The following is a 24,533-nucleotide window of genomic DNA, read 5'->3' as shown; positions in this document are numbered from 1 at the left end:
ATTGTTCTGAACTGGAAATCTATTCAAACTCTCAGAGTCTAAAATCTACTTTGTAGATTGATGACAAAACGCGCTGCCCCTCATGAAACGACGAGTCAATGGTTTGAGAAAAGTAATTCATGTTTGCTGCCACCTCAGTTCTCCACGACACAACGTCAAAATATCACGTCACAGCTTCAACTGAATAATTGGCACGATTGGGTTTGTATTAAGAGATAACAAAAAATCGCGAATGAATTGTACTTTGATTTAATCCCTTATTACTAAGTTCATTTCTTCTCCTTTAGTAATTTACCTTATTTTGTGTGATTTCCTCAGCATTTGTTATTATAACATTACCTAAATTGAATGCCTTTGTAAAATATAAACAAAGATAAAAACATATCTAAATGCTTAATATGAATCGTTGCCTTCTTGTTTGTAATATTAACATTTCTAGCTAATATGAATCGCCTTCTTCAAAATATCGTTTTTAAGACAAACAAATCTTTTATTCTATTGACTAAGAAGGCTATGAAGTTTCTTGGAATATAAAAAGTAAATAGGAGTCAGGAGAAAAGGTGATGGAGAAAGAGTGAGACTGGAGAGAGACTAGGAGGAAGGGGGTGGGTCATGGAGATAGAGATAGACTAGTTGGTGTTGTCGAATAGTGGTCAGTTTCACTTGCCTCGACCAATGTAGCTCTGTCCTATTTCATGTACCTCTAGTGTGTCGGATATACACAGAAGTATTTGAAAAATGTATCAAAAGACATTCGTTTTGATGCTTGAATCAAATGAGAAAATAAAATACCAGACTGTTCTTTTTTACAATAAAACTGCCTTTCCTCCTCAAAAACCCTGAGTCATTTATTGAAATATCATGCAGAAAAAAAATCTCATTTAGTTTATCAAATAACCGTTCACCTTTTCTGTTTTCTCCCTCTCTTGCACGAGTCCGATTCATTAATACCAGAGTTCTGTTGAACAAATTATTGCAATCGATTGCAAATTTGTAACAATCCTTGTGGGTGTTTCATAAAGCTGTTCGTAAGATAAGAACGACTTTAAGATCGACTGGTGATCCTTTCTTTTGGTAAATGGTATATTATAGGCGATGGTTCAGCGCGTAAGAAAGGATCACCAGTCGTTTTTAAAGTCGCTCTTAACTTACGAACAATTTTATGAAACGGCCTCCAGTTTTCCTTATTGTCCTCACATCAACATCTCCCTTCCCCCATATACCTTCCTCTGTTTCTCTCTTTTCGTCTTCAAACGTCATTCCTTTCTTTCTCGTAATCGTCCCATGAACCACACAAACCGACTCTGATAGAATGACAGCTTTGTTTGATTATCGTTATGATTATTTTTATTGCGTTCTCAGCACACATACACATGCAGTTGATTGATAAAATTAGTGATTACATTCAATCGTTAAATGATTGCAAAAAAGTGGAAAATATGATCTATGAAAAATAAAGAAACACAAACGTGACTGTTCAAAGTGAAAGAAAAATCAGTCGATATGAAATTTCCTTATACGGTTGTAGATGGCCCGCAGATAACTTTTAAAATTAATTTGATTGATACGTTTCAGAAAATGTCAATTTTTGTGGCTTCTGTTTTTTTTTCATGTAAAAATGGAATTTATGTTGTCAAAATGTTTGTAGTTTAATACAAATTAAATGACAGGGAGTCAATAAATTCATCTATACAAAAATCCTTTTTATACATGTTATAAGAGTAATATTTTTAATGTCCTTGGGATGAGCAAGTAATATCTTAATCGACATTATAACTCCTTAAACGAAATCTCCCAGACGTATTAAACGCGTTATTATCTCAAAACTGTAACAACTCGTCTGCAAAATACAAGCATATTCATATAATTATAAGAAATTATTTCCAGCGTTCAATTAGATACATTTATTCTTTCACACACGTTTGTGACTTTGCCAGATGATGTTCCACAGTAATTCATCATGATGGTAAATACTTGATTTAGTGATGTTTAATGATGATAGGTACTCTTTATCTTTACAAGTGTCATAATAATTATGCTCTTGATTTTGCAAGAAAGTAGAAGAAACCAGCTTCTACGTAATAACATCCATCATGATTATTGATCAAAGCTCTTATACCAACATGAGAAAATGATATTATGATTATTTTAAACGCATTTGACTTTTTAAAATTTATATTTGTTATCACAAATGTTATAATATGATAAAGCCATGAAGATCATCACTCATTTCGATTGTCATGGTTTTGAGGGTTTGTTTGAAAGCATTTGATTATGTATAACCATACATACAAAGTTTGTCGGAAGAAAATAATTTACGCTCAAATGATATCTGAAAGTATATCTACACGGCAAAAACTGTGGTGTTAACCGGTGTACATAGAGGACCACACCAGTTATATTACACTGGTGTTAAATTGGTGGTGTTAGTTTTACACCTATAGGTGTTAATACAACACCTATGGTTGTTAAATTTACACTCTTTGGTGTTATGTTCAATCTCTAGGGTGTTATTTTAACACCTCAGGGTGTGGTCCTCTATTAACACCAATTGGTGTCAGTTTTAACACAGTTTTTACAGTGTATTCTAACAAAAGTGATCTACACTTATCCATCTGCACAAATACACTCTGTAGAGTATGTAAACATGATTAGTTCGTGCATCATTTTGCTATCAATTTTGTCGATTAAATAGTCGAATTGCAAGTTTGATAAAATATCAAATTGTAAAACTTTTTGAAGAGTTACCGTGCAAAGGTATTTATCTATATTAGCAAAGGCCGATTGAAAATAAAGGAAAAGATGAACTTTCAGTTTAGATAATTTTAACAAAACAAACTCAATAATATTTTTTTCATTCTATTACTATAACTCACCTTGCATAGTCTATTCTCAAGTGATTTTCTGTTAGTTCTCAAGAACTAAATGCAGAATATTAATTAAGTAATTTAATACTCAATTACAATGATAACAATGTATTCGTACAAAAATAAAAATGACCTGTTCACAATAAAGCATGATATATACATAAAATAGACGATAATTCTCTCTTGTATCTCAAAATAATATATGCTCATAGAGAATGTAGTTTTTTGTATTTCACATTATAAGAAAAATACATTAAGTTATATCGATAACAATTTTATTGAGAAATATATCTTCCTGTTATAAAGTATGTAAGAAATGAAAGATATACGAAAGAATGACGCCATAATTATTTCGAATACAATACAGCAAAATATGAAATCAATTCAAATATGTATCACACACTACAAATATTTGCTCTCACTACTAAGTCTCTTCTTGGTTTAATCATCATTAAACTGCTAATACTTTTTTTTTCATTTCAGGTGTTACTTGATAAAAACAATTTATACTTAATAACTAAAAAAATGAAAGATCAGGTAAAGATTGCGTATATTCAGAAAAGGACGGAGTTTGATACTGTATAAGGTTATTAAATACCATAATATAAAGTATATAATCCTTAAATATGAAAACAAAACATTGAAATTTCATTCACTCATAATTAATAAGTTAGAGGACGATATGAGAGTATGATTTAATGATTTTCCAGGTGAAGTATTTACATGATAAATTGGCGACTAAACATTGCACTCAATTTATTTGATATTTTTATGACTTGTACATCAAGACCTGCTGGTAACAAAATGGCATTGGTCAATTAAAATTACAGTTCCACTCGCAGTTTTCTCAAACGACATTTATGTTTCATATTTCCCATTGATCTGAAATAAAGCCGTCGATTTACTGGCCCATGTATTTTGGCAGCGACATGCTGTTTTTCCGTCACCATATTCACATGGTAAAGAGAACCCCCTCCGTACATGTATTTACCCAACATGACATAATTCAATAAATGATCACAAAAGTTAAGTTCAACCACACTCCATTGGAGCGAAAAAAAAACCTCTTGTAATTGAAGAGGTCTACAACTAGGTTTATCACCTAAGATTACAGCGCCTTGCGATTGAAAATACACCCTTATACCACAACACAAAGGAGAAGAGAAACAATACAATTATCACTACCCCAAACCTAAATGCTATTCCCTCGATGTGTACTCTCGCATTTTCGGACCATTTCCCATCAAGGATTGATCTATCCACCACAACCTTTAGCCCCTCCAAATTTCCGAAATAAATTCTGTTGTCTCATTCCAAAGTTTGCCGCTTTATGGGTAACGCAAGGAAACAAAACTAAAACAAGGATGAATTACTGTAAAACAAAATAAGTGCCATGACACAATCAAACTGCACGCTATGCAGTCACTTTCAAAGGCCGCAATCAAAATAATACCATTCGACTACGAATAGTATACCGAATGATAACCGGTTTCCCTGTAGTCAGGTCCGATCCCATTTTAGCATTTGTAAATTTTAGAGTTTATGTGTCATGATACTCAATTACAACATTACAGTATAACAGAAAAAACATCGATGAAGACCTCAGTCACACCAACAGGAGTTAAACCAGACCACCAACTTCACAATGCCTTGGTTTTACATGATAATTGTGGGTTTGGTGGTGCCCAGAATTCTTAGTGCGACCGAAAATATATAGGCTAATGATGCAGTTATAACCTTATAACATTACCATTTATTGTAACTTTGATCGGTTTGTAGTTGGCTTGTTTAGTGTGACCGAGATCTTAGGATGTTAAACCGTCGATTCAATAGCCTACACCTTGACTACCGATTCGGTTCTTCCTAGCCCAGCCCTGCTGTTGAAGTCGACGATGAGATGTCCTCTCAGAGACCCAATCAGGTGCGATGATAAAATGACGTCGATATGTCGGCTTCGTCATCATAAAATGGCTATTCTCGTGTCGGTACTCCTCGGGGAGGGTGACCCTCTTCTTCCGAGGGGCTTGTGGGTGGGATGCTGCTAAGGACTTGGGGAGCTGGCGGATGTCCAGACCTGGTTGTTGCCTGGGTTTACAGAGGATAAAGAAAACATTTGCCGCTAAATTAGATTTGTGGAAATGAGTATCTTTTTAGTATTCTGTAAGGGTTATGGAGGAAGATCAAAGTTTTCGAAAAAAAATTACCGAGCTTTACATGAGAACAAAAAGACTTCCGATCTTCATCATGTTCATAATAAGGGTGAGCGAAAAATAGATAGTGACAGGTTTAACATATTCAAGATATCATTAAATTAGCAAATATAGTAACAAAGATATAAACAAAATCAATCATAAAACTATATTTGACAGTCGACCATAATCATTTCCATGACGCAGTTCAATTTACATAATTATGAAATGGTCAGAACACTTAATACTTTATGATATTGATGTTCGTTCTTCGATAGCGAAGAGACGACCATAACTCCACAACTTTATACGTTTTATAGCTCTATATCTTAAATGCCTATACAGTCCCTTTTCGTCTTGCTGAACAACTTAATAACATGATAAGAAATGCATGTCAGAAAGTGACAGTGAACGATATCTCATTACAACAAAACAAACATGGAAGGAACTGTCCCAGATCATTAAAAAACCATTGAGTCAATCATCAACCAAAGGCTGTAGGTTCAGAGAGTTCAAGACGCGTGTACGTAGAGAGTCAGACAAAGAAAGCGATCAATAGATTTGGTTATCCATTATGGTCCCTGGTTGATATCGATTGTCTGGCTGACTGTAATCATGATTCTTTCTGCTCTACTTCTAGAATACATTTCTTCTAATAAGCCGATTCCTAAGGGGGAAGGTCTATACCCGGGTATACCAGGAGTAATGACAATTGCCATAAACTGAAGGTTGACGGGATGATCCTAATTAGATTTCTATAAAAATGAAGTTATAAAGTTTTACTTCAAGCCCGTAAAGTAATTAAAAAATATATCTTTAAAAACTGAACTGCTGAAAGGAAAAAAAATCATCAGGCATCTTAATTACAATTCATAAAGAAATAATTAGTTATCATATTGCTAATATTGTTTCTATCGCCTCTGCAATCGAAAATAATAAAGGAAGAATTATGAAGTCGTCAAATTTACCCCTTTTTGGCGAGAATCAAGTTTATTACATCAAGAACTTGTTGAACTTTTACATCTTCATGATTCAAGTATAGACAAATCTGTCAGTTTCAAATTCTCTTTCATTCTTAGTTGGGACGAAGACAATGCATGCAATTAAGAAAATGCTATATGAACTAAGTTAACAAATCGTGCATTATCAAGTTATCCTATCTTCTCGTCACGCTAGAACAAAATGTGAATTTCGAATCGAGACACATGCAAGCAACATTACAAACCGTTACAACAATTACCAGGCATATTAATATAGAAAGAAATACTCACAGCTCTAGCTTCTCTCTTAGTTGTTTCATCCAGGCCTGGACCTGGGTGTCATCTCTTCCGTTTCTGTTAGGTACTGGTTGTCTAGGGGCTGGTGAAGGTGGAACATAGACATGCGTGGCTGCTGGGACTCTGCTGTTAGCTAGCCCCATCCGACCCTGATTCATCATAGAGGTTGCAGGGGCTGCTGGCCGAGGAACGGGTTGGTTGCCATTGAGAGATTGAAGCATGTTGTATGCCACATCTTTTTCTGCAAGAAAAAGGGAGAGGGGATGGACAGTAAGCTAAAATGAACATCTTTAATGTAATTCATGAAATAAAAGGAAACAAACAATATGTTCATCTAGTGAATGATCCTTCTAAGTAATTAAAACATTAACAGATCAATAAAAAATTATAAGTATTACAACAGAGTAATTATAAATTTGCATTTGCATGGAATCCTACCTTTAATTGGAATAACTTTGACACGCTGGAACGGCATTTTTTTTTAATCCTTCCCGACTAACCAAGAAAAATACTTGTGTTGACTTGGTGGTAGTTGGTAAGGTAATAACTCCTAAGCAACACCAACAAGAGACCCTTCACCTGCGGTATGGTATTGACTAACAACTTTGGACAAAGGAAAGATGTCATTGTCATGTCGTTCGCGGTAAGGGAATGGTTTTTAGTCTATTATTTATTGAACTGGTCACAGAAGGGGTACGATTGTCAAACGAGAATCATCAAGGACGCAACATCGATAACCAATCGCATGGAGGGCGCCCTCTTTACAAAAGCCCAAAGATTTATGTCTGGCACTTGCTGGAAATCAAGTGACATCGACTGGTTCATGATTTTGAAATTTCAAACAAACCCCTAAAACTAAAGCAATTGTTATTTGCTCAACTAGAAGTTTCATTGTAGTTTACTAATATCCCAACAATATCACAACAACCTTACGAGACGAACATGAATAAATGTTTAAAAATAACTTTCTTTTATATATATATATATATAATTATTAGCCATGATACACCGTTAGCGTGTTATTACATCGATGCATACATTCGAGATTGTCTAAATTCTGAAACAATTATCAATCATCAAGAGTTCCCATGGATCTAATGATAGGACAAACTCTTGTGTCCGTGATATAAATTGTGACACTTCTATTACTGCATGTCCTCAAATGAAAAGAACACCTCAACTACGCATTCATTTTGGATTGAATGCAATGATAGAAATGACTTGATAAGAATGAGAATTTAAGTAAAAACACACCACAAAAGTAATGTGGGAGAGGAAAGTGTGGTATCATACGTCTTAATTGCATGCCCATATAGGATGTCCATAACACTAGCGATCTAAAAGTTAAAATGCTCATAACATTCTTATTGTTTTCCAATAAACGGTTCTTAAACTTCCATTGATCTTGTGATTTTTGTCTGTTTTCACACAAGATCTCGTCCGAATTGAAGACCATTTTGGTATAGATGGATTATAGTTGTTTCAAAGATTGAGTTCAAACCTACCGAAATCTGTGGCTCCCTCGACCCAAGCCTTCATTCTTGGGGCTAGGTTGTCAGACTTTGGTGCAACCGGAAGCTGAAATGATAAAATAAAATAAATGGACATATTTTAGGAAAGCTATAGTTAACCGACAACAATTTAACGACACTTATGCTTATTGTAAGAAAGGTAAAATTAAAGAATAAATAAAATGGTCCTTAACTAAAAGAATAGGCATTTTAAGAAGGTAAAACACTGTCAAGCACACCAAAGCTATGAACCGTTACAACGTACAGTGGCGTATCGAGTCAAAAATCAAATATTATAACGTATATGAACGTAATGTTCACCATTCGATCTGCATCTTGTAACCTTTTTCATTTCGTTTTCTTATTTACTTCTTATTTTTATTATTTCTCGCTTGTGCATTCTTTTTTTTGGGGGGGGGGTCAAGTGATTAACTCTAAGTCACCCCAATCTGCAAGCCAGTGACAAAACGTCAACGGGCTTCATGTATATAAATCTAAATGCTGATATAACGCGAATCAACTCATTACATGACATAAGAAGAGAAAGCATCGCATTAATGTGGGTTTTTTGCTTAATCCTATCAATTTCTCGATATTTATAAGAGCGATGGAATAACAATGAACTACAGGAACGGTTTACAGTCGGAAACTATTCCAAATGTTACATTATACTAAGAATCATGAAGTGAAAGTATATAGTAAATTTGTTAATGTTGTCCTGAGCGACAACAACGCGCTCAAATTGATGAGACAATATTGATTAGGAAAACCTCACAATAGACAATGACTAATAATATTGATTGATACACATAGAAGGAAAATCTCAGTAGCGGAATGTTTTTTTTTCCATGTTGTTGTTATCAAATAATTCGAAAGATGGCAGGTTCAAGTCATCGTTTGCATTACATGGACAAACTTTTATGGGGAGAAATACAAATATTTGAGGTTGTCGATCTAGTGGAACATGACTTGAGCTGAAAATGAAATGAAGAAAACAATTTGAATTTGAATTATTTAGAAACGACAACTGCTATGGGTTATTTCACACCTTAGATATACTAAGAGCGTCAAAGGCGCCATCTTAAGCACAACTTTATCCCGTTCCATAAGAAATCGTCATTAATTTACATTAATCTTAACGTCTTTAGGACATTAAATTGACTGAGAAAGATCAGCATGGCACAGGCCTATATTAAGTTTATTGGGTTTCCATTTCGATAAATGCATCAGTAAGTTTTAGGCAACGGACCCTAGTTCTCTTTGGATTCTGACATCGTTGATACTGTCTTAACTTACCGATTCTTTAACCGCCTTTTCGTCTTCTTTTTCATTTCTGTTCTCTTTACCATGTTTACCAACCATTTCAACCTGTTAGTAGAGTGCAAGTTAAAACACACACACAAACAAGGAATGTTAAGATCAAAGAAAAATTCGTCACCACCATGCCAATAAACCTGCATCCTCGAAAATGACCTCATGCGGGGGTCCGTTGCCGAAAGAGTTGCGTTTAAACGCAAGTAAAAAAAAAATCAATTGCAAGTCCCAAATACGCGCTGTTGATTAGTTGAAAATCAAGTTGCGCATGATTTCTAGAGTGTTGTGATTGATTGCAACTCTTTCTGCAATGGGCCCCAAGACCCCGTCTTACAAAGAGTTTTGACTGATCCGATCAACCGTAACTATGGAAAGCCAGCAACGCCAACATCTAAAATGCATGATCGTTCAAATATTTCCTATAGACATGTATCTTCATACATCTTATTTTCTTAAAACATTAGTTTGCTTCTTTCTGCAAAGGACATTGTGCAATTTTCCTGCAAAAAAATGACATTAATGGATTTCCATAGAGTTGAGGATGATCGGATCAATTGTAACTCTTTGTAAGACGGGGCCTTGTTTGTCTTAAACTACATGTATTCCTTAGGAAAATTCCTTTGCGTATATTGTCTTAACTGATGAAAAATGTCTGGATATTGAGTGATCTAGACTTACAAAACAAAGTCCACAATGACGCTTTGTTTCTCTTCTGATTTGGTTTTATTCATGTGAAATCTACCTTTGCCTATATGTCATGATGTTTGATATCTGTACCCGGTTGTATCAAATCTTACAGTAAATTGGGTTGTTTATTAGTAGTGACTCAGTGGTTCGAATTAATTGAAGGCCTTCATGGACCGATGGAGTCCTGATAAGATTTGAATTATTTTGATAATTTGTGAAATAGACATTTAATAGATTGCATTTAAGATTTTAACACACCACGGTTTTCAAGACTGATTTCAAGTCCCATCACCACAAAAGTTTAAAGAGTTCAATCGATTGCAGCAAGAACAATTATATTGTCAGGATAGTTCAGTAGCCCATCACACTTTTGAGAATGTGGTTTTTAATTTCAAGAATGTTCTACAAAGTACCAAAAGAATAAGGTGCAATTGCCTATATACAGGTGAAACAATTTTCCCGTTTATAGACCAATAATTCAAACCGAGAATGCATATACCGAAAAGGGAATAATTGCGCCAAATTCATAAAAGGCAAACAAGAAAGTTTGAAAAAAAATTACCAATAAGAATTTTCCCTGTGAGGACCAAAGTTTGTGAGACATTAAAAAGAGAAGAAATAAAAACGTGAATGTGGATTAATGATTAATTTGATGTGGAAACTTGGCATAAAATATACCATAAAAAGTAAATTTTATCAATCATAATCATATTGTCAATTATTTCTTGAATCGATATCGATATCGACGCATAACATTGTGTTAGGAGTTATTGAATAAATGCGATAGGGTAACATTAAGATTATTGTGTTTCTATTCTCAAGGGTTATGTATGATGAGAATATTTACCAATCACTAATTATGTGCTTTGAATTACATGCTTTATCCACGGCAAAGTTTAGGTATTGTTAATGTAAGAATATCATAATTCATTAATTTTGTTTTCTAGTTTTGTGTTTTAATCGTAGCCTTGCTTTACCTGTTCTGGAGCTGTCTTAGATCTAGAGAGCACCGGTCTCTGTTCGTAATAGGTCCATGATCTGACCGCCTAAACGTTATTTGTCAATCACTAATTATGTGTTTTGAATTACATGCTTTATCCACAGCAAAGTTGAGGTATTGTTGATGTTAGAATATCATAATTCATTAATTTGTTTTCTAGTTTTGTGTTTTAATCGTAGCCTTGTTTTACCTGTCCTGGAGCTGTCTTGGATCTAGAGAGCACCGGTCTCTGTTCATCTGACCCAGCCAACGCAGCAGCTTGTGCCTCGTATGCAACTGATTTCGATCTTCTTGCCTGCAGGGGTGGGGTGGGTGGTGTATGGGTGCGTTTTGTCTTCCCTCCTGTCATGGATTGTGTGCTGAGGTTTAGGAGGGGTTTGCGAGGGGTAGTGCTCTGGAATTTGACTGATGGGGGACGGGGCGTGGCAGGTATCTGCCCGTAGGTCTTTGCAGCAGCTTTGTAATGGTTCCCTCCTATATGATCATGAAAACAAGATAAGTCAACAAGTTTTCATCAATCCATCACTTTCGTGAGCATTTCAATAGTCAATATGATAATAAATGTTATTAGTCTACAGAAATCTGCTCATAACTGAATATCTATACTCTAAAAATGAAGTGCTCATCTAGCACTTAATGGGCTTGTAAGTGCTGATTAATCATTCAAATTTGAACTAGAAAATCAGCACTCAAAGTGCAGTCACTATGCAATAATAATATAAAGTTCTTGTTAGTATAGCGCATACATGGCATATCACATTTTGAATGTCTCTGTCATGTCTATGCGCTTCCAAAGGACTTGGATATTACCCCGGCTGTAGCTGTACAAGCCCGTTAAGTGCTGAATTAGCACTTCATTTTTTGGGGGTGTACTTTAACAGAAGGACCCTTTAACGGGAACTTCGGTATCTAGTCATATTTTTATGTAAAAATGTTGGTATAAGTCGTTTATCATTTTCGAAATGGGTGTTGTTTATGTTTATCTTTGACTAGGGATGGCACAGTACAGTATAGATTATCAAAGACAATTATGGCAGTCAATTGTTTTTATCTCTCTAGTTCCCTTCACCATGATATTTAACGTCCCGTTAAAGATGTCAAAAACAATCATTTTCACTTTTAAATATTGAAAATACTGGATAGGATGGGCCAAAATCTTTCACATAATCAAAACAGAAAATAGAAAATAATTGAATAAGATAAGTGCCAGAGAAAGGCGAGAGATAGTATTTGCTTCATATCCTTGCCTTGATTGTTTCGTTAAACTTGTTTTTCCAACATAATCAAAGATGGTGGAATATGTTGTGAGCAATTATCTGAGCGTATTCACCCTATCTGTACATACTGATTCATCATGTTCGTGATGATGTTACTTACTTTCTCGTTTCAATTCTTTCTTATCAGCACGTTGGCCCTCTTCAAGAATGTTCAATGATGATTTAATGAACCCGTCCAGATCTATATCTAAAATAAAATAGGAAAAAATACAGTATATCATTTACAATACCACCAGTCGAGACCAATAACATTTACTGGGGGAGAATGTGCAGAGACCCACGGACCGACACCAACAAATCAGAATACCCGAATCCACTAAAAAACAAAGGTTGAGGTTCAATTTCAATTTCAATTTATTTATTAAACCATCATCACATACAATTACATAAATACATACAAATATAAATAATCATACAAATACTGAATATAACAATAACATGATGGTTTGGTGACCCCGGAGAAAGCAGAGTAAAAAGGGGCCACCGAGTTAAAAAAAATGTACACTGAAAATACATACAACGAATAATAATTAAACATAGTACACCGATGCAACAGCCGAAAAAAGGGGGAGGGGGATTATCAATGAGATAAAAACAAATTTAGCACCCTATAATTGAAAATCTGACAAAAGGGTCCAAAATACACACTATGCCTACTACATGTATTTGCACTAGAAATACTCGTTTGCACCCATATGTACAACTTTGCACTTTTAAGGGTACATGTTATTTTACGATTCATTAAAATTGTTCTGCTCTATACCCTTGTATAACTATGCACAATTTTACTCATTAGCAACCCTTGTGGTGATGCTATGGTATCAAACCTTGGTGTTCAAATCTGATTATCTAAGTGTGTACATAGGTACATTTGGTCCAGAACAAACATTTTTCTCAAAGTTTCATAGGCCCTTTTCAGATTTTAAGAACAGATTTGATGACATTCAATCGTAAATATGTCTCTAAAATAAGATACGTGCTTCCCTTGAATATCACCAGTGTCACCGTGAAGTAACCGTCCAAACTCATTCGTGAAAATTCGATGATAGTGCAATAGTGTGCGTGTCTACCTATCATATTTATTTTGTGACCAAATAGTTAATGCATGTGATTCGCGTTTCAAAGAAACTAGAATAAAACAGAGAAAGGTCTTTAGCCGTGCGTGACTTTGCTGATCCAAGGTTTATCCACAGACTTCAGTCCAAAGGTATAAAGGACAATACTATAATTTTATCTTACCACGAGAATATCTTCTAGTCCTCATAATCCATTGTTTGAAATTATCTTTCGGTAGAAAATAAAAAGTCATAAACATAAATATTCTAAAGACTCAAGAATTAACAACTCATAATGTAACCGACTAAAGTTATAAGTCGATTGAGCAGAATTTGACATTGTTCGTTCCCGTGCTTGTAGAACCCAAGACATAGACGCGTTTTTATAAACATCATTCGACGGTCAACGAAGGCAGTAGGACTCGAAAAGGTAGTGGACTTCTACAAGCTTTGAGGTATAAGATTCAAGAACGACTGTATTTGCAATATTTCTCCAAAGAAAGTCGATTAGGAAAAAACCCGAATACATACTTCCAGTGTTGAGATGGAACCCTTTACCCCCACCCCCTCCCCCTCATCTATTCTGAGTGGTGGAGGAGCCGTGATGTAGTGGTTCTGACTCTCGCCTTGTAAATTACAGAGGGTCGTGTGTTCGAATCCCACTGCGGTCTGGCGTCCTTTGGCAAGGCGTTAATCCACACTTTGCCACTCTCGACCCAGGTGCTAAATGGGTACCCGGTATGATGTGAAAGTCATTGTAGCTTGTCTAGTACTGTGTGCGCCTCACCGGCGACTGACTGGAATACTCCCCAGGGAGTGGAGGATGTGCACATATTGTGTGCGGGAATGACTGATTGAATCCGATGACCGGGGTAATAATATATCCATGGAGCTATCTGTTAATAGCTCTATGATATATCTGTAAAGCGCTTAGACACGTCGTTCCGATGTATTAAGCGCTATATAAAAGCGGATTATTATTATTATCATTATTGAGTGTTATGAGATGTTCCTTACGTTTTGGCTGATTGGGATGTATACTAATCCCAGGTCCTTGGCCGGGTCTAGCTGGGAGAGACTGGGTGAGTTGTGGGTACTCTCTGTGTTCCATTATCCTCTTGATGTTGTTGAGCTTGCCTTCTCCGATGGACTTGAGGACATAGTCCTGGACCGCCCTCTGGACCCGGTGCTGCAAGGCCATCTGTGCATCTTGTTCCTTTATGTTCTTGGGCTCAAGAAAGTCCTACACGCGATACATAAATAGGAAGAAAAAAATAAGGTTATGATCATTGGAATGACAGTGGGGCTGAGAGTATACTCCAACCTCGAAGCATTTACACCGATTATATTTTCGTACTATTGTTGTTTATGTTACGTTATGTGGTATTCTTTACTTGATATAAACATATTGGAATCATTGCTACGAAATGATTTATAGAGTTGAATGATAATTTGGGTATAATGTTCCGCTTTTACATCGGAGCGACGTCTGTGAGTATATGTAAAACCTGGTCATTTGATCATTGCTCTCCCGCACATAGTAATGATCATTTCATGATAATTTCATTATTTCAAGTGAACTTTCATGGGAACATGATTAGTGTACACTGCTTTCATTATTCAAACATAAAATGTATCCAATCATCAAAACCATCACTCAATGACAAAATTCTACAACTAGAAAATTTTGTAATGCACGTAGCTCCGTGGACAAGAAATTGAAGTCTTGTCAAAATATTATCCTAGCTAGTCAATTTACAAGGGGTGTATAGACACTCGGATGGCTCTACGCTCCGGAAAGCATCACTTGTTGCTAGGCAACGTATTCTCCCCCTGAGTTCACACACACCCCGACCGATATTTCATCAATACTCAACGAACTATCGATAATGGATCGTAGCTGGGGTGTTTGCACTGTTAAATTGAAATTGATCAAGGTTTAATCGGTTGAGGTCCAAGCTATACACATGACTGAGATGAGGAGAAAGCAATATTGCAGAGAGGGTATATACAGCGTTATCCAATTTACATCTGCTGTGTACCGAGACCCACCGCTACTTGATTAATTTGATTAATTTTCATCGATTTTCGCGTCTGGCTTTGACTAAACTTTTAGTTGACCTTGGTTCGATTGTTATACATTTCCACCTCTTCACGTTCGTCGTTCCCGGTATAAATGAATGACAATACATTACTGAAATGTAAAAGAATTTTATTGACCGTCTCTATGTCATGTAAATCGATACGTTGGCCATAATGCACTTGCTCTGACAGTCTGACAGATCGGAAAGTACCAATGAATTTGACATTTTCTTTTGTATTGAACGAGGTTTGATGGATCGTATTTGTCAATGAACATCAATATTGGTTGATCCCGTCATTAATGGAATCAAATAGTGCTGTTCAACTGAACAAGCCAACAACTTCTGGGGCCCGTTGCAGAAAGAGTTGCGTTTAAACGCAAGCCATAAAGTCAATCGTAAGTCTCAAATGCGCGCTGTTGATTGGTTGAAAATCAAGTTGCGCATGATTTTTAGAGTTGCCATTGATTGCAACTCTTTCTGCAATGGGCCTCTGGTCTCCATGACCCAGAAGGAAACCATCGTCAATTTATTGATTTGAAATAAGACAATTCTAGAAAAATGAGAAGATCCACCAAAATGTACATAACATACTTTAGACGCATAATACAAAGTTTTTGAAACAAAGTATCGGACATCTGCCCAGAGGTGTCGTGAGGCGAATCTAATGGGAGGGTATGGGTTTCGGATATGCCCCCTCCCTTTGGGAAAAAAAATGTGAGACAGCGAAGCGAGCCAACCGAAAACCGATTTCACCGGTTAAGATTAATTATGATACTAAAAGAACAGCATAATGATTTAGCAAAAAATACCAATGTCATGTTTGGAGGAGGGCAGCAGTCACATACCATACCCCAAAGTACCTACGCCCATATATTTTTGGTATAAATCAGAAGGAAGAAATTACTGTAGCTAACGACAACTTATCGCTTGTGTTATCTGTTTGTTGGTGTGGTATCTTAGCGCACACGATTTGCCATTTTTCTTGAGTACTTGTCAAACAAAGGGGTTAATATTTTATGATTCTTAATTGTGATGTCCTGGCTACTTATATGGGTAAATATTCTCATATATCGTTAGAAATATTTTTAAACCAATAAAATGGTGCCGATGACCTTATCCTGCTTTATAGTGGATGATTGACTAAACAAAAGACAGCAACTAATAAGTGTTCAGATTATGACCATCAAAGTGCCCTGATGTAACTAAAGAACAACCGAAATCTACCTTGTAACCAAGTGAGTGTATACATTTCAATATTTTTCATGGAAAGTCCTGTGAGTTTCACTCTTTATATGTATTTTGACCACTTACAGGAACATTTTAATTCAATATTATCAATGAAATACCAAATACATGTAGTAAGCAATTATGAAATTAAGGGTGAACATGGTGTATGGGGCAGTTAAAACAAATCGCGAGCGAAATAAAATATATTTTAAATTTTTCAGTTAAAGAGATTCTGATATGATATTAAGGAAACTATATCACATTTCAACTGCATTTTTTTCCCTTTAGTTTCTTCGTTTTCCCTTTTCTTTTCTTGGTATAGATCTTTATTACAATTTTGGGGATGGTTGGTAGGTGGCAAGTCCCCCCCCCCTGGTGCCCCATCTATACGCTAGTGCTAGTGCGAAATATTCAAAATAAATAAGGGCCCATTGCCCCATTCTACCAATATACAGGATACAAACTTGTGAATATTATCCATCCATCTATTCATCATCCCCGTCCCATATGACCCCCATCTATCCGCAAAGCATTATAATTGCAAAAAGATCATTGTTAGGTCAGAGTCAATTCCAACTAAACATTTTATTATTTATCACAAATTTCATTAGAATATATGACGTACTTTATGTTCTGCCGTATCCATTAAAAGCTTTGGGATAATAGGATAATGCGTGTGCAGCTGCTGATAATAAGTGATAAAACTACTCGATGGTGCCGTTGTTCATACAAGATATATTAATTTAATAGAAATTACACGAACAACTTTGATGCAGTTGCTCAGGTTTATTTTTTCGCATAATTTCATGTGTTGAAAGAACATTATCACTATGTACTTCGTAATAGGTCCATGGTAGAAAGAACGTGTTCACTAATTCCTCTTTTCTGTGAAATAAAACATCGCAGGATTTAATGATGATAATCCGAATTTAGAAAAGATTAGACACCCCCTAAAGCTGATTACAGTGAATGAAGAGGGGGGGGGGGGCACTTTGAAATTATGTAATTTTGTAAAAAGTTCTGGAGCACTGCACACATAAACGGCATAATGATATTTGCATGTGTATTTTGTTGAACTATACGAGAAAAGGGTAGCCGGGGTAACTATGTAGAATGGTGTTTTGTTTATTAAAGTATACATACAAGATCGGCGCTATAGGGTATTTAGATGCATGTAGGAGGGGGAGGGCGGCGAGACAACCCTTTTTTCTCAGTTGAATTACAGGCCTGGGTAATATAGACGTACACGACTGATAACACCCCCCCCCCTTATGCTCTTCTTTCTTTTATTTTCCCTTTTCCATTTTTTTTTTCTTTTTTTATATCACTACTTGAATACAAAATCGATCATAGACGGCAGTCGTCCCTGTTCCATGCAGCGCAACCCCTTGTTTTTCAGATATCAACAGATATTTGGAATTCGCTTACATGTAGTCACCTCACCAACATCCCCTCCACCCCCTCCACTATTACGGAGTGAATAGTGTTTTCATTGAAGGTCTAGATTTTACCTTTTTCTCAATAATTTTGTCATCAGATGTCGCCACATTTTATTTTTGTCAATTAAATTACTAATTTCAAGCGAGTTGGTTTGGGGTCTCATCTCACAAACGAATTTCAGATTACTCTGTTCAATGTATAGTCGAAATAAAATAACGTATACTGCAGTGGAACATGTATTACATGTATGAATGTAGCAATCTGAAATGTTTAATGTGTATACCAGGGTATGGATTGCCTCCATTGATAGGAAATGTATCCATCTGTTCAAAGACAATTGGCCATTGTGAAGCTGATTATTACCTGCAGGAATACATAATATTCTCTGACAGTTTTCATTAAAATATGATTAATGTGGAGTCGTTTTTATTTCGTTTAACGATGTTAAAACCAGGATGGTGGGTGATTGGCGAAGATCAATGGTGTCCTAGTTTTCATGAATTAATCATTCCATAACGAGTTGGCATATTCTAAACAACAGAGGTTTAACAGCAGAATCGAACAAAAAAAAATAATTATTGAAAAAATTACTCCAAGAGCTACATATAACCGGATATGATGGCTCAGTGGTAGAGCGTCCGCCTCGTGAACGGGAGGTCGTGGGTTCGATCATCTGCCGAGTCATACGACTTATAAAAATGTGACCTTCTTCCTTCTTGCTATAGGCGCTCAGCATTTAGATTGGAGAAGGGTAACAATAACATATAATGTTATGCAAGGCCCGCTGGTAGAGCAGTTTCCTGTTACCCTTGGTAAATAAAAAGTTATTATTATTATTACAAAGCATGATTGGTCATGTGACACGAAGAGGTGATATATATTTTTTGCGAAACATATCATAATTTTATGAGTTTATCATGATTCACTGATAAGATGGGATATAAGGTGGGATACTTATTATAGACTTAGCGTTATAGTAAGAACTGACACGGAATACCGAATAGAAAAATTGTATGGTTTCTAATAAGTGTTTGTTATAATTGAAATTAATGAAAAACAATATGTGTACACATATACCCCCCCCCCATCTTCTTCAATTTATTCTCTCACGTCCATAATTCATTATGCGTTGCCGTTATTTATCCATCCCTCTCATCACGGCGGTAAATAAATTGCAAATTCGTCTGCAGCCAACTCTTCCACTCACCACATGGTCTACTTTCATTAAGTCTAATGCCATTCCGTCCATCAACATTTCGTCTAACAATCATTTGGTCCAATCATCACTTCGTCTAATCACCATTTCGTCTATGGCCATTTCGTCTCATCACCAGTTGGTCTTATGTCCATTTCATTTTCATTCATTTTGCACAATTTAGCCCTTAGTCCATTTAGACCAAATGGTATGTGGACTAAATGGCCATTGGACCAACTGGTTATTACGGAATGGCATTAGATTAAGCATCCGTTTTGCATTTTTTTTTATACGGAAAATAAATACTACTAGTATACTATGCTATCATCACTATATGCATGGCCATCATCACCCTTGAAGGTTGAAAGTGGGGGGCACAGGTGGAAAGGGGTACCTTTCCTTTCGACAAGAGCACTGCCTTAAAACAAATAATAAATTACTCATAATACAGTGGTGTAATGAGCCAAAGAATTATGACGGGGCTAGATATGTCGTATCACGTAAAAGTTAAAAGAAGCGGCGAGCGAAGCGAGCGAGCAAAAATCCACATTTTAACAAAGGAAATCAAATTCTGTGAGATTTTGACAAAATATTAAGAAAATATCATATTTTACCCTGCTTCTTCTCTTTTTCCTTTTCTCTTTTTTTCTTGGTTTTGATTTTTTTTAGGGGAGAGGAAAATCGAGTTCCCCATCTGTACGCAACTGCTTACCCACCCCACTCACATGACTCATGAAACTTAAGACACGTAGGATTATTCTTAATTTTCTTTTCCTTCATAAGAAGTATCATAATAAAAATGAGGATATTGTTTTCTTGTTTCAAAGGGGCACTCGTTAACACATAAAACGGGTCCATCTCAGATATGAAAGAGGCACAGAACACATGAGAGGCACTTGTCTTGGGTAAAATGGGCATTGATTAAAGAAAGGGCACTTACACGAAGGCAAGGGGCACTTGCTCACACATAAAACGGGTCCTTCTCAGGTGAAAGGGGTACAGAACATGTTCGTGAGGGGCATTTTGGGTTAAAATTGGCACTGATACGAGAAATGGCACTTGCTTAAACATTAAATGGGTCCTTCTGAGAAAGGGACACAAAAGACTTTTGATAGGGGATTTCTTTCAGTGCTTCAAAAAGTAGGGGGCACTGTGCCCCCCCCCCCCCCCAGGATCGCCGCCCCTGATCGGCTTCTCAGTCGTCTTTATCATCATCCTCACCATCGTCTCATGAAATTCAAGCTCCAGACATGCCAGACGGTATGATAAAGTGCACCACATACAAGAAATGTAATAACACGATCGGTGTCGATAAAGCAATAGTTTTTCGATTATAAATACAAAAAATATATGAATATAACCTGTCTTTCTTTAGTTAAACGTTCTAAAATCCAACTCCTTGGGTAAGCAAGACTTTATATACATTAAAAACACACGAGAAGGGGTATAAGGTTGTATTACCGATTGGGGATGTGGGTTGTTCCTCCGATGGGCTGAGCTGGGCCGCATGCCAGTCTGAACTAGCTTTCTCTTTCCTTTCCGATAATCATCGTAATACTGAGTAGTGAAGAGCTTCTTCTTAGCTAAAATAGGCATGGTGATGATTGCCGTTTAGAACCCCAGGAAAACTCCTTCTTATACCTCAAAGCATAGATATATCAAGTAGCAGTTGGGACGTTGGCTATGTGTACATGGTTCCAATGAAAGCATCAACAGATGTTTCTCTTTAAGTCAACAGGGGCGACGGTCCAAATACTCTGATCTCACAACGGATCCATTGGAAGAAAGTCTTCGTTGGCCAGAAGTCCAAGTTCAGGTATATCCAACCTTCTGGGAGGGGACTAACCTTACCCCCTACCACAGTTAAGTGAAATCTGAAACCCACAACACATACGGTACTACATAGCACATGTACGAGTCTTATGCGGGACCGCGTCCGTTGCTAAGGCAGCCATGGCCGACCCCATTGTTATCGTCCTGAAAGGGATTTAACAATAACCCCTCCTCGTTTTGATGCTCTATTATCCTTCTCCACTCTCCACTTCAATCAATTCTCCGTGCCGCCAAGTCGAGTGTGACGTAACAATTGACTAATGTTTGAGAATGCAGGGGTGGAAGGGGGGGGGGGGTATGGTTGAGGGCAACCCTCCACCATCACCTCTTTTGATTTTGTTTTCTCATTTAGACGCTCAAAAAATAAACTTGTTCGTTCTGTGAAAGAATGAGTTGGGGTTAAGATGAGTCTCTCCCCCTCTATCCAATTTCAACACCCCCCTGTATATATCGATGAAACGGCATTTGCTCGTGCGACATTAATTTTGCTCGAGTAATTATCTCAGAGGGCATAGTGTTAAGTTAGGATCATAATATATTCAGACCGTCTAATGTGTATTATACACATCAAAAACTGTGGTGTAAACCGGTGTACATAGAGCCCCATACCAGTTATTTTACACCGGTGTTAAATTGGGGGTGTTAGTTTTACACCTATATGTGTTATTACAACACCTTTTGTTGTTACATTCACACTCTTTGGTGTTATGTTTAATCTCTAGGGTGTAATTTTAATACCTCAGGGTGTGGTCCTCTACTAACATCTATTGGTGTCAGTTTTAACACCGCAGTTTTTACAGTGTAAGGATTAGGGTTTATTTAGATTTTGAGGTTATATTCTATGTATGGCTTAACGTGCAGATTTTCCACCGGAGCAAAAAATTATTGTCGCCGGAGCAAATTTCATGGAACCCGCATCTCACTCCGTCTTCCAAATTCAATTCCCGTCACCTTGTCATGCTCTCTGTAGATTAAGAATTTTCAGAACTACTTTACCTAATTGCAAACTTTAAAATAGTAATTAATTTCACTCAAATCGTTTCTCCGTCGGCGAATTACGCAACCGAGCATGCAAAGCTACTCTTTCTAAATGAAATTATTTGATGTACATATTGCTTCATAACTGAGAGTTCTTCTTGAAGAGAGGTTTTTTTGTTGTTGTTGTTGTTGTTAATTTTCATGTCCGATATACACGGCTCTATTATGCAAACGCTAACGAGGCCACCTATTGAGACCTAGCAACAAAGGTATTACATGTAATCGAATGCCTACATTTTCAATCTATTCCAGGAAAACAGCTATTAATAAATCATTTTCTCTTGATCATGATGATCAGATGGCTAAAGCTTTCTAACAGGTTTGATATACAAACTTTTTTTTCTTTTAATCTGTTATAACAGAATATGATTGGAATCATTTAATTGATTGGTTTTATAAATTCAATGTCGAGAAATGTAAAATGGGGGCGTGGAAGGCCTGTGGTGTTTACAGTGTCGCTGAATAAGCATATCCGCCAACATGTCACCAGTTGACTTAATATCAAAATATAGTCTCTTTCAAGCAAACACGTACATGTATGATTATACATGATACTAAACATAGTTTATGCTTGAGCAGTAAATTTAAAATGATTGCAAGTCTTCACAAAACGTGTACGCAGTGGAGCTAAATAGATTATTATCCTGCTCTATAGACCGTCTTTTATTGCCCTCCGTGTTTTGCAAAAAAAATCATTTTAATTCATCCAACTCCAAGTGTCATCAGTCAGTCATCGGCATGAAATACAGATATCATGACGGGGTAGGTGTCGAACAGGAAAAGACAACACTCGAATCATGGCGGAGATGTAGGTTGAATATTGGATCTCGTCTCTGAGAGCAGACGGCCAGCTCGCAAAAAAAAATCAAGACATCAGCAGTTGATGATATAGGAATTATTCATAAAGTTTTTTGCGTCAGAAGTGCACCCGAAGCAGATGTTTTCAAAGAATCATATGGTGTTAATATGTTCGCCTACACACAGTCGAGTTATTTTCCCTCATAAAACTACATCGGCGCTTCATACAATTATTTTGGCGGGTAAAAAGATTTCTGTTATCGGTGATGGTGATATCGGTACACTATCTCGTGTAAAACACGTTTGTACGAATAACATAGATCTGTTTGACCTCGATGCAACCAAAAAGATCGATAATATTCGATGTTACAATTGGTTTTCGATAATATTTGTATAACATCATATGTCTATATATCATGTTCAACAGTGGTATATATATATATATATATATATATATATATATAATATATATATATATATATATATATATATATAAAATATTGTTGTAAAAGCATTTTACATGATATAATATGGTTGCTATATCAATATTATAAACGTTCACAGAATCACTATTCAACAGGTAAATGGCATTACAAAATTTACAATTTTACACACGATTGATACTTACAATGGCTCTATCTACATTCTTAATGAAAATGCTGTGTTCCCATGCAGTTAAAATATTTTGTTATTTAACTGACTTCATAGGCATTATGTTTTTTAAAGAACGATACACTGTACACTGAAAAACTCCGGTGTTGATTTACCACCAACCCGGAATCTATTATGTCCACACCAGAGAAGTGTTAGCAGTCCAGTTTGGAATCAAACCTATGCTGTTTCATATTAATGTAATTGGTGTTAACATAATGTTAGACCCATAACAAACTGGTGTTAACACTTCTCTGGTGCGGGCATATACATGTATATATTCCGGGCTAGCGGTAAATAAACACCGGAGTTTTAGCAGTGTACATTTACAGACTGATGCATCTGCTTACGTTAGATGAATTTTAAATAATTTGCCTAAAAGATCAATAAATAAATCATCACAATGCATTATGTTATAGTTAATAAAAACAAATGAAGACCCTTTCGTTCGTTGTGTGTTTATTCTATATCGGAGAAGCATTTTCCCATCCCATCTTTAATTTCATTTCCCTTTTTCAGTTATTTATGTATTCACTGCAATCAGGAGGATTATACAACTCTATATACCACAGTGGAATACAAATACAAAAAATAAAAACAACGAAGATTTCACTTCATTTACACACGAAATGCCGCCCCATCCTTCTTTTTAAGCACTGATACAACATAGGAAACTAATCAGCTAGAAAGCATAGCAACAAGTACCCAAGGTAGAACAAAGAATGAATACGTCCTATCTGTACTTCATTTTCTTAATAACATTTATTCATTAAGCATTATCATTACGAATAAAAAAAATATATATATTGCTATGAACCAAACATTTCTATCGCTACATATTGCTGTACCACGACTGTATTGTTTTCTTTTGAAATACCATACAATTGCAAGATATAGCAAACAAATTTTAATGAAAACGAGGAGAACATTTTCAGAGTAATTAATCATTGGCCTTGAACGAAACTTAACCATGGTAGGATTACTCCACTAATATGATCATATTTACCGGCAGGGTCTATTATATTATCATTAATGTATATAACCCTTTACGTTTGTGCGTCGATGCAAATAATTATAGCTCGGGTTCGTG

General features: G+C 36.1%; 1 protein-coding gene across 5 annotated transcripts in view; it reads right to left on the bottom strand.

Annotated features, from left to right (window-relative positions):
* Positions 1-1,697: 1,697 nt before the first annotated feature.
* The window catches only part of LOC121416309, a 29,792-nt gene continuing 6,956 nt past the window's right edge, over positions 1,698-24,533 (bottom strand). For 2 of the 5 annotated variants that reach the window (XM_041609861.1, XM_041609859.1), the window contains exons 2-8: positions 14,195-14,420; positions 12,223-12,309; positions 11,036-11,319; positions 9,141-9,212; positions 7,839-7,911; positions 6,328-6,574; positions 1,698-4,952 (exon numbers count right to left, since the gene is read on the bottom strand). In XM_041609861.1, coding sequence (XP_041465795.1) covers positions 4,694-4,952; positions 6,328-6,574; positions 7,839-7,911; positions 9,141-9,212; positions 11,036-11,319; positions 12,223-12,309; positions 14,195-14,420 — 1,248 coding nt within the window. In that variant the 3' untranslated portion in view covers positions 1,698-4,693. Of the gene's footprint in view, positions 4,953-6,327; positions 6,575-7,838; positions 7,912-9,140; positions 9,213-10,407; positions 10,423-11,035; positions 11,320-12,222; positions 12,310-14,194; positions 14,421-20,584; positions 21,067-24,533 lie in introns of those variants that run through there. The other 3 variants (XM_041609860.1, XM_041609858.1, XM_041609862.1) reach the window with 3 other exon arrangements.

This window comes from Lytechinus variegatus, chromosome 5, assembly GCF_018143015.1.
Source record: "Lytechinus variegatus isolate NC3 chromosome 5, Lvar_3.0, whole genome shotgun sequence".
Classification (NCBI taxonomy): domain Eukaryota; kingdom Metazoa; phylum Echinodermata; class Echinoidea; order Temnopleuroida; family Toxopneustidae; genus Lytechinus; species Lytechinus variegatus.
The sequence above is the reverse complement of the archived record's forward strand: the minus strand, read 5'-3'. Positions and strand labels throughout refer to the sequence as shown.